Source organism: Thamnophis sirtalis, unplaced genomic scaffold (genome assembly GCF_051295495.1).
Source record: "Thamnophis sirtalis isolate CommonGarterSnake01/CBP01778 unplaced genomic scaffold, rThaSir2_p1.2 scaffold_1, whole genome shotgun sequence".
Taxonomy (NCBI): Eukaryota; Metazoa; Chordata; class Lepidosauria; order Squamata; family Natricidae; genus Thamnophis; species Thamnophis sirtalis.
Window position 1 is genome coordinate 125,183,156 of NW_028261381.1, and position 18,046 is coordinate 125,201,201.

Here is an 18,046-nt window from a genome sequence, read left to right on the forward strand (position 1 = left end):
CCATGTGCAAACAGAGATTGAAAGAATACTTTTGAATGACTTTTTAGAACATGACTGGCTGTGTCAGGCCACATCTGCGATCAATATTATTTTATTTCTAAAACAATATGTCATTTCCAGCTTCAAGTCAAAACAGTACCTCAGATGATATATACAATGCAGAGGAACACACACACACACACACACAAACACCTTTCTATGGGGCCCTTCCTCCATTTTTTTTTAACAAAAAGGATCTCAGGCTGTCACATGAAGAGTGCATTTTATAAAGAGGTATTTAGCACCTCCAGATGACCTCCGAGCAGAAATGCATCATGCCATTTAAATTCTGCCTGTCAAGCACTATGAAAAAGATTAAGTAAATATAAATGCCATTAAAGGGAGAAGTTATCTTAGTTGGACAAGTTTGAGCGTTTTGAATTCTGACAGCTTCCAATTTGGATGCCTTCCAATGTCAATAAAACTTGTTCAAGCAGAACCTTACCTGGTTTTCACCACATCGAGGGGATGCATCAGGCAAATTTCTACAAGACCTGTAAGATGATAGAAGAGAGAAGCCTGATAAATATATTTGATCTCTACAACTATTGAAGTATCAAATGTTCTAGTGCTGAGCATGTTTAGCATGGGAAACAAGGATAACACAAAAGCTTGTTCTTTTCAGATTAGCTCAGTGTCTTCTTTTGAGACAGTCAAGTTTTTTGGGGGAAATTAAGCCTTGATTAAAAACTGTATCGAAGTGTTAAAACTTGAGTCAAGACATTATAGGCTGAAATTAAAGATATCTAACTAATTCAATTTGCAATTTTACCAATATATTATTTCTCTGCAGCAGTGCCAGTCTGCAGTTTTGGAATCTTAGAATACTAATGCTAAGTGTTAGAATCTTGTGGTTCACACAAAAAGGGAAAATGATGAAACTTATGTTGCAAAAACACAATACATGCTATGAGATTTATTTACCTCCATGCAACGTTAGAATGCAAATACAAAATCTGGATTTGTGTTGGGACATTATAGATTGATAACGTTCAAGTCATTTTTTTACTGTAGGCACACTGGCACACATTAAAAATGAAATTCTGTTACCTGCTCTCAAAAGTGTACATATACGTAACATACAATACATGCTATATGCATATACATACATACACACACACACACACACACATATACAGACATGCACACACACACACACGGACACGGACATACCCCTAATACATATAAATACATATATATTAATCACTGTCCATCTTGAATACATATCGGAAAGAGGAAGCTTGAGACTTCACAAGGTTGATACTATATGGAACAAAACCGACTGAATCTGGATGTTCTGCTTTGAATACTATGAAGCCTCCTCCCAGTAACAAGGAAAACAGGTTGTGAAGAGGATTGTAGTGTTCCAGACAATACTGCAGACCTTGGTCAAGCATCACTTGCATGCTATGTCCTGGAAGTGGACTGCCAATAATCTTCTCTGCCATCCTCACCACTCTCTGCACCGCCTTCCTGTCCAAAGCAGTAATGCTTCCAAACTAGACAGTAATACAATATGACAGGATGCTCTCAATCGTCCCTCTCTGGAAAGTGGTAAGAACAGGAGAAGGAAGATGTACTTTTCCCATGCAACACAGAAAATGCAGCCACTGCTATGCTTGCTTCACCAGTGTCTCACTGTTGAGCAATCAAGCCAGCCTACTCATTATGAGACATATTTCATCATTGTTACATACTCTATTACTATTCATAATCAATTTCTCTTTGGTCTGATGGTAAAAAAACCTGATTAAATCAAGTAAATTGCATTTGATATAAGATTAGCTAGGTGAATGGAATACTACAGTATTTAATAGTCTCTCCACATTTATTTTCTTAACCTGACCAATAGATTGACCAGTAATGCATCACCTACTTTTCAACATAATCCTCCTCACAATTTCATCTGTGTCCAGGATTTCTGCTCCCTCCCCTTGATTCTTCTTTGCCTTACATAATCCCAGGCTTCTGAACTGTGTCCAACTATATGTTATTTTCTAATTCCTGCTCTTAGCCACAAGGGTGCTTCTACCAGCAGTTTGTTCAATCCAAATCTCTTTTTTTGTAAGAGAGTATTTGGAATTTCCAAAGCCTACTTTAATAATAAATATAACATCTCATGAACATTTGCTATAATATTCATTATAATTTTCTTAGCTTCCTCTCCTCTCCTTTTCTTGCAGGCATTTTACCAGCAAATAAATCAGATGAATTCCACTTCCATTGGCAGCAAATATATTTTGGTAACTTCAACATTTTATCTGCTTTTGTGTTTCTTAAAAGATAAAAATATCTTCTTTGTTCTCATCATTTAATTATACAGTAGTTTTGTCTAGTTACTTCATTTCCCAAGACAGCATTCTCTGCATAATAGCCAAGAATATTGTATGCAGATATGAAAGAAGGATGGATGGATGGAAAGAAGGAGGAATAGGAGAGGTAAAAAGGGAGCAAAAAGAACAATAACCACAGCAACTGCAAGTGTTGCAATTAAACTGATAAAACTCAACATACATTCCATAACAACAACAACAACAACAACAACAACAACAACAACAACACCACCCTGGACTTAACAGTTGTTGATAAGAAAGACAAAAAAGTCTGCATCGTGGATGTAGCAGTGCCTGGAGACAGCAGAAGAGAAGAGAAAGAACTGGAGAAGATAACAAAATGCAAAGACCTACAAATCGAAATAGACCGACTATGGCAAAGGCAAGCAAGGGTAGCATCAATAGTAATAGGCATCTTGGGTGCAGTCCCAAAACAATTGGAGCACCAGTTGAACACCATAGATATTGACAAATTTGCCATCAGTCAATTGCAGAAGGCGGCTTTACTTGGAACTGATTCCATCTTGCGACGATGTCTGTAACACCATCAAACATCCAGATTTGCCTATCCCAGGACTCGATAGGTAGATAAAAATGCCAAACCCAGACTGAACATCTGGCTGACTGTGCGATGAATAATCATTTCTATATTACCATTTGAATAATACTTGTTCAGAAAATACGATGGGTTAGTTGCATTATTGACAATTTGAAAAATAGTCCAGGACTTTAAAGGTTTGCTACTCTCTTAGATAATACTGAATCTGTCAGCTTTGAAGGTCCTTTTTAAGATGTGATCATGATACGCATAAAAGAATAACAGAGTTGGAAAGGACCTTGGAAATCTTCTAGTCCAAGTCCCTGCTTAAACAAGTCACCTTATACCAGTGATGGCATTTCATTTCATTTCATTTATTAAATTTCTATGCTGCCCAATCCCGGAGGACTCCGGGCAGGTTACAGAAATGAAAAAAGATTTAAAAGAATTATTAAAAACAATTGGACAGAACAAGGTTAAAAAGGGAAACACAACAAACACCCAATCAGGAGGGGGCTGGACCTCAATCAAGGGGTCAACAGCCCCAAGCCTGCTGGAAAAACCAGGTTTTAATGGCTTTGCGAAAGGTCATGAGAGTGGGTAGAGCCCAGATCTCAGGGGGCAGCTCATTCCACAGGGCCGGAGCAGCAATAGAGAAGGCCCTACTCCTAGGCGTCGCCAGTCGGCATTGTCCCGCTGACGGCACCCGGAGAAGGCCCATTCTGTGCAATCTTATTGGTCTGAGGGAGGTATGTAGCAGAAGATGGTTTTGCAGATACTTGGGTCCTAGGCCATGTAGGGCTTTAAAGGTGACGATCAGCACCTTGAATCGTGCTCAGAGACCAATGGGCAGCCAGTGCAGCTGGCGGAGGATAGGTGTGATATGGGTGTACCTTGGAACACCCAGAATCGCTTGCGCAGCTGCATTCTGGACTAATTGCAGTCTCCGGACACTTTTCAGGGGCAGCCCCAAGTAGAGCGCATTACAGTAATCCAGTCTTGAGATGACGAGGGCATGAGTGACTGTCTGAAGTGCCTCCCGGTCCAAATAGGGCCGTAATTGGTGCACCAGGCAAACCTGGGCAAAGGCCCCCCTGGTCACAGCCGACAGGTGGTGTTCCAAAGTCAGCTGTGGGTCCAGGAGGACCCCCAAGTTGCCAACACTCTCTGAGGGGGTTAAGGACAGACTGGATGGACTGTCCTTAGGGGACAACATCCACAGCCATTCGGTCTTGTCAGGATTGAGTGCAAGTTTGTTCACTCCCATCTAGACCCTAACAGCTTCCAGGCACTGGCACATCACTTCCACCGCTTCGCTGAGTTGGCACGGGGCGGACAGATACAACTGAGTATCGTCCGCATACTGGTGGTATTTAATCCTGTGCCGGCGGATGATCTCGCCCAGTGGCTTCATGTAGATGTTAAATAGGAGAGGGGACAGGACCAACCCCTGCGGCACCCCATAATTGAGGGGCCTAGGAGTCGACCTCTGTCCGCCGACCAATACCGACTGTGATCTGTCAGAGAGGTAAGAGGAGAACCACCGTAAGACAGTGCCTCCCACTCCCACCTCATCCAGCCGTCGCAGAAGGATACCATGGTCGATGGTATCGAAGGCCGCTGAGAGGTCAAGGAGCACAAGGACAGAGGAATGCCCTCTGTCCCTGACCCGCCAGAGATCATCGGTTAGTGCAACCAAAGCAGTTTTGGTGGAGTAGCCAGGCCTGAAACCAGACTGAAAAGGGTCTAGATAATCTGCTTCATCCAAGGTCTGTCGGAGTTGGAGGGCCACCACCTTCTCAACAACTTTCCCTAAGAAGGGGAGGTTGGAGACTGGGCGATAGTTTTTAAAAATAGCTGGGTCCAGAGAGGGCTTCTTGAGGAGGGGTCTCACCACCGCCTCCTTAAGAAGCCGTGGAAAGGATCCCTCCATCAAGGAGGCGTTCGTAATTCTCTGGAGCCAGCCTCGTGTTACGTCCCTGCCAGTCGAGACCAGCCAGGAGGGGCACGGATCCAGTAAACAGGTGGAGGCACTCATCGCTCCCATGGCCTTGTCCACTTCATCAGGGGTGACAAGCTGGAACTCATCCCAGAAAGTCTGAACAAGACCCTCCCTCGGCATCTCGGCTGGTTCTGTCTAAATGGAGTCCAGGTCTGTCCGAATCTGAGCGATTTTGTCAGACAGAAACTGAACAAACTCCTCAGCTCGACCCTGCAAGGCATCCCCCATTCCCCCCCCCATTCAGGAGGCAATGGGTTATCCTAAACAGGGCGGCTGGGTGAGATTCTGCGGATGCAATAAGAGCGGAAAAATGCGCACATTTTGCCGCCCGTATCGCCACAAGATAAGTTATTTGTGTCATTGCGTGCCAAAAGCATGCCCATAATGCAATGCACGCATGAACCCTCCCCTCCTTGCTCCACCTCCCCTTGCCCATTTTTGGCTTTCAGGTTGGTTCAGGAGGCTTTCCAGGCCCAAAACCAGGCACATGGGACTTTGCACTGCGCTCCCGCTCCCTGTTTTGTCCCATTTTGGGCCTGAAAGGCCTCCTGCACCAACCTGGAAGCCAAAACAGGGCTCTGGGGGGGCACGCGCTGCCCTTGCACCCTGTTTGGGCTTGGAAGTCCTCCTGCACCAACCTAGAAGCCAAAACAGGGTGCAGGGGCACTGCGTAAAGGTCCCCCATGCCACGTTTTGGCCTGAAAAGCCACCTGCATCAACCCGGAAGCCAAAAATGGGTGAGGGATGGACACATGTGCAAGCCCCCAAAATTTAATGAGCACCCCCCGCACATGCACAACAGAGAACCAAAGACCACTGGCCAGCGGGAGGCACGTGCGCATGCGCAGTGGAGCTGGGCTGGGGCGACAGCTAGCATGGCCACAGAGAGGCCTCTGCGTGCCATCTGTGGCATGCATGCCATAGGTTCGCCATCACAGCCTTATACATTCCAGACAAATAGTAGCCCAATCTCTTCTTAATAGCCTCCATTGATGGAGCACCCACAACTTCTGGAGGCAAACTGTTCCACTGATTAATTGTTCTGAGTTAGGAAATTTTTCTTAGTTCTAGACTGAACCTCTCCTTGATAAATTTCCATCCATTACTTCTTATCCTGTCTTCAGCTGCTTTGGAGAATAGGTAATATCAGTAATTTGAATATCAGTAATAAATGTACTCAAGAAGAGGGAATTTTCTTCCCTGCAATTGTGAGCTATAGATTTCAACCTGAAAACATCTAACACAATTCAATTAAGTTATACCTGTTGTGTTTCCAATATTCCCCAAGCTTGATTTTCTTCTGCCAAACATTTTATTACCAGTCTGGGTCAGAGGTGGGTTCCTACCAGTTCGCACCTATTCGGTAGAACCGGTTCGTCAAATCTACCGAACTGGTTAGAAGAGGTTCCACCAGTGGACCCAGAAAGCAGGCCTCACCTACAGAAGAGGTTCCAAAATTTTTTGAAACCCACCACTGACACACACACACACACACACACACACACACACACAGAGAGAGAGAGAGAGAGAGAGAGAGAGAGAGAGAGAGAGAGAGAGAGAAAGAGACTGACACAGAGAGAGAGAAGAGAAAGGAAGAAATAAATAAATAAAAAAAGAAAAAAGAAAGAAAAAGAGTGAGAGAGAGATGAAAGAAAAAAAGAAAAAGGGGACAGAGAGACAAAAGGAAGGAAAGAGAGAGAGAGAGAGAGAGAGAGAGAGAAAGAAAGAAAGAAAAAAGAAAGAAAGAAAGAAAGAAAGAAAGAAAGAAAGAAAGAAAGAAAGAAAGAAAGAAAGAAAACACATGGCCGGCAAGCCACTCCCACCAGGTCACATGGCTGGCAAGCCACTCCCACAAAGGAGGCCACACCCACAGAGTAGGTTCCAAAAAATTTTGAAACCCACTACTGGTCTGGGTATCCTCAATGCTCTAATGTGAAGAAATGAGCTTTGTTGGTTCTTTTATATAGAGGAGCTTGTGTTGGTTTGAGTAGTATGTATTGATTGTAGGAAATGTTTCTTCTTTAATTGCCATACTATTTTTTATTGCTCACAGCAAATATTAGATGTTGATTCCTGCATACTTGACTGTTGGTTAATAGGTGTGTGACAAGAGAGGATATCAGGGGTGAGATTCAAAAATTTTTTATTACCAGCTCTGTGGGCGTGGTGTGGCTTGGTTGCCGTGGCTTGGTGGGCATGGCAGGGGAAGGATACTGCAAAATCCCCATTCCCTCCCCACTCTTGGGTGAAGGATACTGTAAAATCTCCATTTCCAATCTCCTCTAGGGCAAGGATACTGTAAAATCTCCATTTCCATCCCACGCCAGGGCAACGATATACTGTAAAATCTCCATTCCCTCCCCACCCTACTAGCCTGCTTTCCAGCTCCGTTCTCCTGTGCAGGGCAACAGAAAAAGACCCAGCTGATCAGCTGGGATTTGGGAGGCAGCGAATAGATGGACCAGCAAGAGATGGTGTTTGCCACTTCTCTGAACTACTCAAAATTTCCGCTACCGGTTCATTAGAACCGGTCAGAACTGACTGAATATCACCTCTGGAGTATATGGTCAGTCCTGTTTGCCACTTTCTTTGTCTTTTGGTTGTTCTTTCTAAAAGATTCGTTAATAGGGTTCATTTCAAAATGAAATCAGAAATTATTTCACAGACCGATTAAAAAAAACCTCATTTGGGTGGGGGAGAGATGAAAACCAAGCTTTGAGAACATCAAGAACCCAACAAATCAACCCTGAGCTATATATAGTCTCTACTATTGCAATTTACATCTGTGCTTGCCAAGAGAATCATTTATGCTTCCAGAATAGTATTTTCTCTGCCATATTAATTTTCTACTTCCAGTTTTGTGGGTGTGAGTTTGTGGCTCACATAACATCCATTATTAGTTATTCTACCGAGTTGAGGCAAGATGGTCCAGTGTGTTAGCTCAGCAGAGAGTCTCTAGCAACCGCTGAGTTTCTCAGGGTTGTGTGCCGGGTTGTAGGAAAACTGCTTAGGAAAAAAAACTTGCCAGCCAAAAACTTAAAATAATATCCTTTGCAGGAGAAATTGCTAAGATAGATAGATAGATAAATAGATAGATGGATAGATAGATAGATAGATAGATAGATAGATAGATAGATAGATAGATAGATAGATAGATAAATTCTGCACATGTTCCAAAGTCTTCAGGAATGATATCCATTCAGATTACAATCTTTACCTTCTATGTGTTGGTCAAATCAGGTCCTAGGTGCTGGAAAGAATGATGCATGCAGTTTATTGCGGTACCCCCACCTCCCTGACTCCCTTAGTGCGGAAAACATTATTCACCCTTCTCAGTGGGCTTTTCTTATTTTCCTGGAATAAGATAGTCACAGAGGAAACAGAACACAATGGAAATTTGCTCATAGAGAGAAACACATGTCAGGCACTGTATATTACATAGCTGGAACTATACATATTTGTTTTGGCATTTGAATGCATAGTGTCAGAACATACAAAATAATAATAAATATTGAAATATGTGCCTTGCCTTGCCTTGTAAAAATACATCTGATTGTTAAACTGCTACATATGAACCAAGAATTAATTATTAGGTCTTGATTTATGAAAAATAAAGCTTTTTAAAAAAGAATGTTCTGTCAAAATCAACACCTTTTCTGCCAAAAGAATGCTATGTCACTTGACAAATGGTTGAAACACTGTAAATGTTTCTGCTGCTATAAAAATGGTTTCATTCATAATGCAAATATGAAATAAAATAGATTAAATGATTAGTTCTACTTTATAGTTTCTGCAACATTAAAATGTCAGATCTGTTCCAATGCATGCTTGTAAACTTAAAACTTTTCTTCTTCAGGGTAATGAGATATAATTCTATAGCAGCATTAGACCATCTGAATAGCACATTTGGTCTGATTTTTTAAAAACTTTAGTATAAAAATAGTATAACAGTATTAAAAAGCTAATCTCATCCCTATGTTAAATAGGGAAGAAGTTCCCAGCTGCACATGCAGGTAATCCTAATTTTACAATAGTTAGTTTAATGATTGTTTGAAATTACAACAGCACTGAAAAAAGTGGCTTATTATTATTTTTCACTCTTATGGCCTTTGTAGCATCTCCAAGGTTATGTGATCAAAATGCAACTGACACATATTTGTGACAGTTGTGGTATCCCGGTGTAATATGATCACCCTTAACTACCTTCTGACAAGCAAAGTCAATGGGGGAGCCAGATTTACTTAACAACCCTGTTCTAAGCTAACTGCAGTGATTCACTTAACAACTATGGCAAGGAAAGTTGTAAAATGGGGCCAAACTCACTTAGCAAATGTTTCACTTAGCAACAGAAATGTTGGGCTCAGTTTTAGTTGTCATTGAGCCCAATTGTAAGTCAAGGACTACGTGTACTTGTCATTCAACTCCACTCCCCCCCCCTTCTCCCATCCAGCTACCCCTCTCAACCTGCAGAAAACTTTGGATGGATTGGAATATCTGTGTTGTCTGTTACTAAATAAGCACTTTTGAAGTAGGTCTTCTGTCAAAGTAGGTGTAAGTACCGTGTTTCCCCGAAAATAAGACAGGGTATTATTTTCTTTTGACCACTGAAATAAGCCCTTGGCCTTATTTTTGGGGAGGTCTTATTATTTTTGAGGTTCAGGAGGCGGTGAACGTGGTCAACTCGTGGCGGCTGCTGCTGTGTTGCAATATTTTCAGGGAGGGCTTATTTTTGGGGAGGGCTTATTTCAGCACATGCGCTCAAAAGCCCGATTGGGCTTATTATCCAGGGAGGTCTTACTTTCAGGAAAACAGGGTATTTAGCTATACAGAGAAGGTTGTACTAGCACTGCTATAGGCATTTGTAGACACACACACACAATTCAATTCAATTCAGTTCATGTGTGGAACCTATAGTAACCCCATAGCTAAAAGTTCCTAGGGTAAGGTTAAAAAAAAGTATACCAAGCAATTTTTTAAAATCAAAAATAAGAGCAGAAGTTAAGAACCCAACAGGACTAAAAATGTACCTTGAATATGTGGTTTACGCACTTATCTATTCATGCACACACATCATAAAAGAATTAAAATTAAACTATAAACATGAATTATTGGCTTGTTTGTAATTAAATCAATCATATTCAACATACAGTAGTTGCACCCGACTTTATACATAGTGAGAAACAGAACTGAGTATTATCAGTGTCCTGATGGTACTCTGTTCCAAATTCCTATGATTTCACACAGACAGGTGTTACCTCGCCTGAGAAGGCGATGAAACTAGAAAATGCCACGGGGCTCAATTGAGCCAAATAGGAATCACCTACTGATATCCTCTGGCATAGACTCTGCAGCTAGGAAGAGAACTACCAGAGTTCGGGATCTCCAGCTCTCAGTCTTGCCCCATAAACATTATGGTCTAATGTATCAAAAGTCACAAAGAAATACAATAAAAGCAACAAGGTCACATTCAATCTGTTTCTTTCCATTAACAGATAGTTCACCAGGGAGTACAAAATCATTTTAATCTCTAAGGCTGTCCTGAAAGATGTAAAATGTAGAAAAATGTAGAAAGTTGGCTGCCTTCAGTGTTTCAAGTATCTTGCCCAAAGATGATAGATCATTAGAAACCTAAATTGAACATTTTGCAATGTAACTTGTAAAAAGGTTCATTAGAATTATGTAAAAAGAATGATATATTCTTGTTAACCAGCCACACTATCTTTGCATGCGAGAATGGTTTTATATTAGATATGTATTTTGTGAAGATTTTCTATAATGTAGACATCAGCAGCAGTGGTGGGATTCAATTTTTTTTTACTACTGGTTCGGTGGGCATGGCTTGGCAGGCATGGCTTGGCGGGTGTACATGGCGGGCATGGCAGGGGAAGGATACTGTAAAATCTCCATTCCCTCCCCACACCAGGATAAGGTTACTGCAAAATCCCCATTTCCTCCTGATCAGTTGGGACTCGGGAGGCAGAGAATAGATGGAGGCAGTCAGGGTTGGTATTTACCAGTTCTCCGAACTACTCAAAATTTCTGCTACTGGTTTTCCAGAACTGGTCAGAACCTGCTGAATACCACCTCTGATCAGCAGCTATTAGTGATCTAAGTGAAGGTTCAAAGAAACCAATCATAATGATTTGAGAAAATAGAGCTATCATGGATATAACAAACCTTTATATCATTTACTATATCTGAATAGGAAAAGTTATTCTCTTAGCCTAATTCTCTAGCTTATTCTAACCTAAGGTCCATTTAAATAGATCATTTCTGGTCAATTTTAGGGTGCATACATGAGAATTTATTTCTGTGGTCCATACTAAGAGTTGCTATTTATCTAAATTCTGAGATATGAACAGTGTTTCTTGTTCAACTCTCAATATATTATACTCAATTCCTCTTCTGCAAAATGAGAACAAATAGGAATAAATGTAATGAAACATAGTAACCATAATAGGAACATGCAAAGGAACAAACTCCTACCTGAAAGAGGGGTATCACATTTGAGAATAGTGATCAAACAACATAATTGCTGTATTGCAGTTTTGTTTTAAAATTTCCATTAAATCTAGTACTCTTTTGTTGACAATCCAACTGTGATAAACTTTTTGATTATAGCCTTTCTAAAAAATGTCAGGATCTATAAGATGAGAATATGAGACTATATTTGCACATTCTTGAGAAACAGGCTTAAAGCCAAAATAACAGAGGAAAAAACCCAACTTGTGAGATATTAACCCAAATGTTAATATCTCAAAAAAAAAGGGTGAAAAAATATTTAATATTCCTTACGAGGTCAAGCTAGTTTGAAGCCTAGCTTTTATATTTCTAGTTGTTAATCAGTCATGTGGCAACTATATGATAACATAGCACTAAAATACATGTATAGTTGTATTATACATGTATAATTTCTTCTTAGAGAAGAAATTAAGAAGAGAGAGAAGAAAGAAGAAAGTTGGTGTGGTTATGGAGGGCAAGGTATAATTAGGGTTGACAATTTATGCAGTTGTGCAAAACCTAAGAAGTATTCAAGTACATTAAAATTATAAGCAAGAAGCAATACTAAAAAACAGATTTGAAGCTAAAAACAAAAGAACATTGTGAAAACAAATGTTATTGATGGAGACATGCAAGTTGTAACAAATTACAGAGTGGTGGTCCTGGCAATGAAAAAGACCTTCCTCCAGTAACACTCTAACCAGGCAGTGAAGGAGTTATCTTCTTACCAGGCAGTATTTGGATAAAGGAATATCTGCGAGCAAACAACTGAACTCAGAGAACACCAAGGACTGCGTGGTGAAGAAGAAATTCTGACCAGTAGCATCTTACGAATCTCAGGATACAAGTGAAAAAAAAACCCCTCAAAATGTTTTCTATGTGTGCCATCCCAAGGCCTTTAAAATTTTTAAAAACCCAAACATTGAACTGAGTCCTAATAAATATACATAAATATATAAATATATATCCCTATTAATAAACAATATAGTATTTTGTTTTGTTGATAGAAGCAAACCCTTTGTAGACATTTGTTGAAAACTGTTTTAATCTTCCTATGTTGAAACTGAACTGACTGGGATAATTCTTCATGTGTCCGTCTGATTTCAGCAGGTTTCAAATTCTCTAATGAACAAAGCTAACAACTCGTGGCTGCATGGACTATCACCCTTGAGGGCCATGATGTCTTTGCATTTAACTGCCTTGTCCATAGAGGTTTGAAGAGTAGGTCAGATCAAAGAGGTGTAGAAACATAAAAGGCAGCTGTCCTTCATTTGCTCTTAATTAACTTCATCTGTCCAGACCCTTGGCACAAGTTCAAATCTATATGCCCTATGACCTGTTCCGAAGTTCTGTATCATTGCACAGATTTCAACAAAATATAAATCTGAAACTGTTTATTAATTTAACTTAAGGAAAAGTCTTGTTTTAAAGGCAGATGCAGTAGAACCAATAAGCCAGCAATATTTCTGCTAAAGTATAGCATCAAAATATTTAGCATTCCTAAACTCATGGAATGGAAGAGATCTTGAAATGCTAGATCATTCCAGAAAGGTGGATGCTATATTGGATGGGGTTTATTGCATGTAAGCCTACAGGTGTTACTCTTCACTGAAAATCAGGTATCAATGTAGAGACACACAGAATCATATTTTTTTGTATTCACAGGAAATGTATTTTTCTTTGGTTTATTGATCAATGGGATTCATGAGATTCTGGCAGCTGCCGACAATCTCAGTTTTGGACTTCATCCTAGTATGATCCTCCATGCATGGAAAGTTTAATAGTTTGGGTGTTTGGAAGGTGGAGGGAAACAATTTGCACAAATACTTCATTTTCTATATCCCTCATTGACAGCAATCCCCTTACTATAAAGATACATTGATTTTGAAGGAAATGCTGCAAAGTTATATAAGCTAAGACCTACTAATTGAAAACAATTCACCATATAATGAACTTTAGCACATCCAATGCATCCAATCATACAGTGATGTAATTGGAACAGGCCAATTTTGCCACTGAGTCCTATTTCTTGTCCAGGAAGAATCCAAATGAAAGCATTCCAAAGGGATGGCTGTGTAGCTTTCCTTGAATAAAACCAAGAAAGTGAATCCTATCAACTTAAATCCATTCTTCTGTGTTCTGTGCTATGGAATGAGATAGGACAGGTCTTGACCTTCTTCTTTATGGCATACTTTCAACTATTTGAAGAGTGCTACCATACCCTTCTAACCCTGAGTCTTCTCTCCTCAAGGATAAATGTACATTGCATTTGTGCATAAAGGCAGACCAAATATGCAGACCAAATTTCCATTTCCTTGAGGCAGTGAACACTGTAAAAATAAATAAATTTTAAAATGACTTAGGAGAACAAATTGAACCTACATTTGTGGTTGATGTTTTCAGCTTTAAAATGGATCACATCTGTCCTTTTTGTCAAACTTCTTTCTAACATTATGCAACAAAAAAGATTTAAGTTAGGGGTGCTTACGAGTTACAATTTAAATTTTTAGGGCAAACCAACACTTACAAAGGATAGGCCAATGAAGTAGAATGAGGGGGGGGGGGTCCAAATATATGGGCAGATTTTTTTTCATGGTCTTTTGAAGAAGAACAGAAATTTCCTTTTTTTCTTTAAAAATTCTATAAAGCCTATTTTTGAACACATGTTCTTTAAATGATAGGAGGGGTGCACCATTTTCTGGCAATTGCCTTCATGAATTCCACTGGTGGGCTCAGAAGCCTCTGGGTTACATAGAAAAGAGCTGATATGCTCTCTGGGGTTACAGGCTGATCCATTCCTGATTTAAGGGACCCCTAAGACTGAATTAAAAATTTATGTATTACCCAAAATACATAGCATAGTTAGGTATTTGTTGTTTGGAAATTTTCTCTAATTTTTTTAAATTAATTACTAGTTACTAATAGACAGAATAATTTTTTAAAAATGAATATATTAATTGAAAGCCATGGCCTACTACAAACTGCATGTTAAACTCATGCTATGGATGATACATCCTCAATATAGATTTTCTATCCGCCAGCAAAAAACCAACAACATTATCCTTCCAATTGTCAAATTCTTTATGCTGCCTTGAGTGCCCAAGAAGCTGTTTAAACATTACTACGGTAGGTAAAACACAACATTATTCAAAAGTGTGAATTTTTCAGATTTCACAATCTATTTTAAGCCTATTTTATTTTTCTGGTTTTGTAAGTGATCCATTTACTAGGACCCTTCCCCCATCCATAATTTTAATATAGAGGACATTGGTTAATTTATAGATATCTGCCTTACTTACTAATGACCTTTCAGCTTCATTTACAAACTAAACATCTTGCCATTTAGGCAAGATGATTGAAAACTAATCTAGAACTTTCTGAATCTCACAAATTATTTCCCACAGCTCCTCTTCTTTAGAGTTGGGTAGAAGCCCAGGAAGTTGATTTTTGAGTCAGAGTGTGAAAATGTACCATATTATTAGTAATAAATTATGCTTTTTTAAAAAAAAAATCTTCTAGAAACAGGAAAAGGTACTTGTGGGATTTTCCACCTCAGATGCCAAAAATAACCAGTATGGATTTTATGCATCATGGTTTGTGCCATTCCTTCTTCTACCTTAAGCCATAAACATCTCCTTCCTCTTCTGTCAAATAGTGCTTAAGGTTTGTGTCTATCACCTCAGTGTGTTCGCCAAAAAAGAATGGCTGATGAGGGAGAGACCTTGGCATCAGAGCATCCACACCAGAGAAGAGTGCCCCAATGAAAAATACCCATTCTTTCTCTTTTTTTAAATGGTGCTTTGAGAATGCACATTTAACTCAATCTCTGAGCTCACTTAAATTTCTAACCTAGCATACTGTCTTAATCCAGCTTTTAATAAACATATAGTATCTGATGTGCGTTTCTGATCTTCTATTATATATTTTTTTTAAATCTAGCTTTCATTTTTATTTTATAATTATATATTTTTTAAAAATGACCTATGTGATTTATAATACTAGTATTTGTAAGATAAAAGCCTTTGAACCTAAGGTGCCTCTATCTGTCTGTATCCTTTGATACTCACAGTTTTTAAAATTGCTTTGACTGAATAGAAAGCCCACAATTGATTGAATTGTAGAAAGCCTTGTAGAAACCACATAAATGTCCCCAAAAAAACCTTTTTTGTGTTGAGTTAAATCTTGGTCTTGTGAATAAGAAGTGGGTACAGCATATCACCTGGCAGCAGTTTTCAGACAGAAGTCTTTCCTCACTTTACCAGTGAATAGAGTGGACCCAGCTTGATCATAGTATGCAAATTATGTTGCCCGTTCATTAAGCTACAGCCCTGCATCAGAGGTGGGTTACTCCTGATTCAGCCCAGTTTGGCCAAACCGGTAGTGGAATTCAGGCCTGGGTTGCAGAATCGGTAGAACCCAGGCCTGCCTTGCCCCCGAACCGGTTCCCTCGCTGCTGCTGGGCTGCCGCCATTTGGTTTTTAGTAGTTGCGCGTGCAATTTACATTGTTCAGTGTTCAATTTTGCATTGTACAGTGTTCAATTTACACAGTGCCTTGCATGCGGGTTGAGAACCGGTAGTAAAACCGGCAGCAACCCACCCCTGCCCTGCACCTCATATTAGTTCAAGGTCTTCCTTTTTTAAAAGCAGCTTCTTAAATGTCCTCACTTACCGCTGCCCTTGCATTAGCCAAACATTACAAGAAGAGTTGCTGGGAAAAAGAGCCTGGTGCCTCTTGCAAGGCAGTGCTGAATGATAACTTTCCACCCCTTACATACCATGAGGGGCCGGTTGGCCTCGAGAGACCTTGTACTTGACTGGTACCCATCTGTCTCTGACTTTTTGTCAGGTAGTCTGGCTAAACAAAATCAAAACCAAAGATATTTTTTTGTCTCTCCTGAGGGAAACTGCTTCTATTACACGGATATAAAATGTTGGTGAGCCGTGCCAGTAGTCATCTAATAGTTACTTTCCAGAAGGCTCTTTCAGTGCCTGAGTCTGCTCCGCTTACAGCTGCTTGACTATGAACGTTTCATAAGCACATCAGCAAAGAAAGTAGGAACATTTTTCTTATTCCCTCTACAATATCTTCTTCTTCCAAAGGGAAGGGAAACCCCTCTGTTCTTCTCTCTCTCTCAAACATCTGTTTGAAAAAGGGGAAACCCCAATCTGGCTTGGTGAAATACTATATGCCCAAGGAAACAAAATTCCTGAAAGAATCAATTCTAAAATTTCTAATGCAGAACAAAGGGCAAATCATTTTATTCAGCTAATAAGCAGACATGCTTATGATGTAGAAATTCAGAAGACTACAATCAGTGTTTCAAATCTATAGACTGTGAAGGCCCGCATCTGCAGCTTATTTTAAAGACATGGATTTAAAAATTGCTGGGGTTACCACGCTTTATTGTTACAAATTTGTGGCACTGTTTGCCCAAACAAGTGGATGTATTTTTCAGTATGGTTCTTTATGGATGTTATACTGAGATATCCTAGGGGTGAATTGATTTTAGATAAAATTAAAACAATGGGAATGCTACAAAAGAATACAGCTAGTCCTCAGTTAATGATGACTCATTCAGCAATCATTCAAATGTATGACAGTGCTGAACGAATAATACTTTAGGCTGGTCCTCAAAGTTCTGGCTGTCACAGCACCCCTGCAATCGTATGATTGCAATCTGGGCAATGGCAACCAGTTCTCACTTACAATTGTTGCGCATCCCATGGTTTTCATAAGCAAATGGGGAAGCCAGCAGAAAAGATTGCAAGTTGTTCAGGTTAGTTTTTCCACATTAAGTCTTCTTTGACATACAACTGTATTTAAAAGCTCACAAACGTTTGAGCATTTCCTCAGGTTATGACCATTTGTTCAGTGACTGAATAGTTACAATGGTGATGAATGAATGATGAATGAATGATGATGCAGTGATGGGTTCCGGATCCCATTGCAACCAGTACGGTGCAACGGGGGCAGGCGTTCACACAGGCACGCACGCAGCACACGTAGGCGCCATACACACTATGCGCATGTGCGGAAGACCCAATTGGCTCAAATATAGGTAAGGAGGGTGGGCGGGCGGGTCCTCCAGAGGACCATACCGGAACAGTACCTGGTGCTCCCAGCAGGCACCGGTACACCCGTACCAGGGCGTACCGGTCATATCCCACCACTGTTGTGATGGGACCTCATAGTTCTGGCTCATGCAGCATCCCTACAGTAACATGATTATGATCCAAGCACTTGGCACCCGACTCACAATTAGAATGTCACAATGAGCTGTAATAACACGATCACAATTTCCAATGCTCCCTCCTGGGTTGTCACAAGCAAAATCAATGACGTAGCCACCAGGAAGACAGAAATCGCACTCATATGAGGTATTTGCTTAATGACCTGTGCAGTCCTTTTTTAACAATGGCAAGTGACACAGCTGGAATTGCTGTTGCTAAGTGACATAGTCACGTAATGTCACACTTTATGACCACTTCACTTAGCAATGGCAATTTTGGTCCCAGGGTCTATGTACGTATGCATATACATAATTTCATATGTATACAAAATGTTATGCATATATGTATGAAGGCAGGGAGAAAATACTGGCATTATTAATTTTCATGAACAGCATTAAGTA

At 40.1% G+C, this 18,046-nt stretch overlaps 1 protein-coding gene across 1 annotated transcript in view; it reads right to left on the reverse strand.

Moving 5' to 3' along the window:
• SLC25A21 (solute carrier family 25 member 21) overlaps positions 1–18,046 on the reverse strand; it is a 269,849-nt gene that overhangs the window by 108,657 nt on the left and 143,146 nt on the right. Inside the window, exon 2 of the mRNA XM_087723796.1 lies at positions 485–533. Within this exon, the coding sequence (XP_087579922.1) occupies positions 485–533 (49 nt within the window). The remainder of the gene's footprint in view (positions 1–484; positions 534–18,046) is intronic.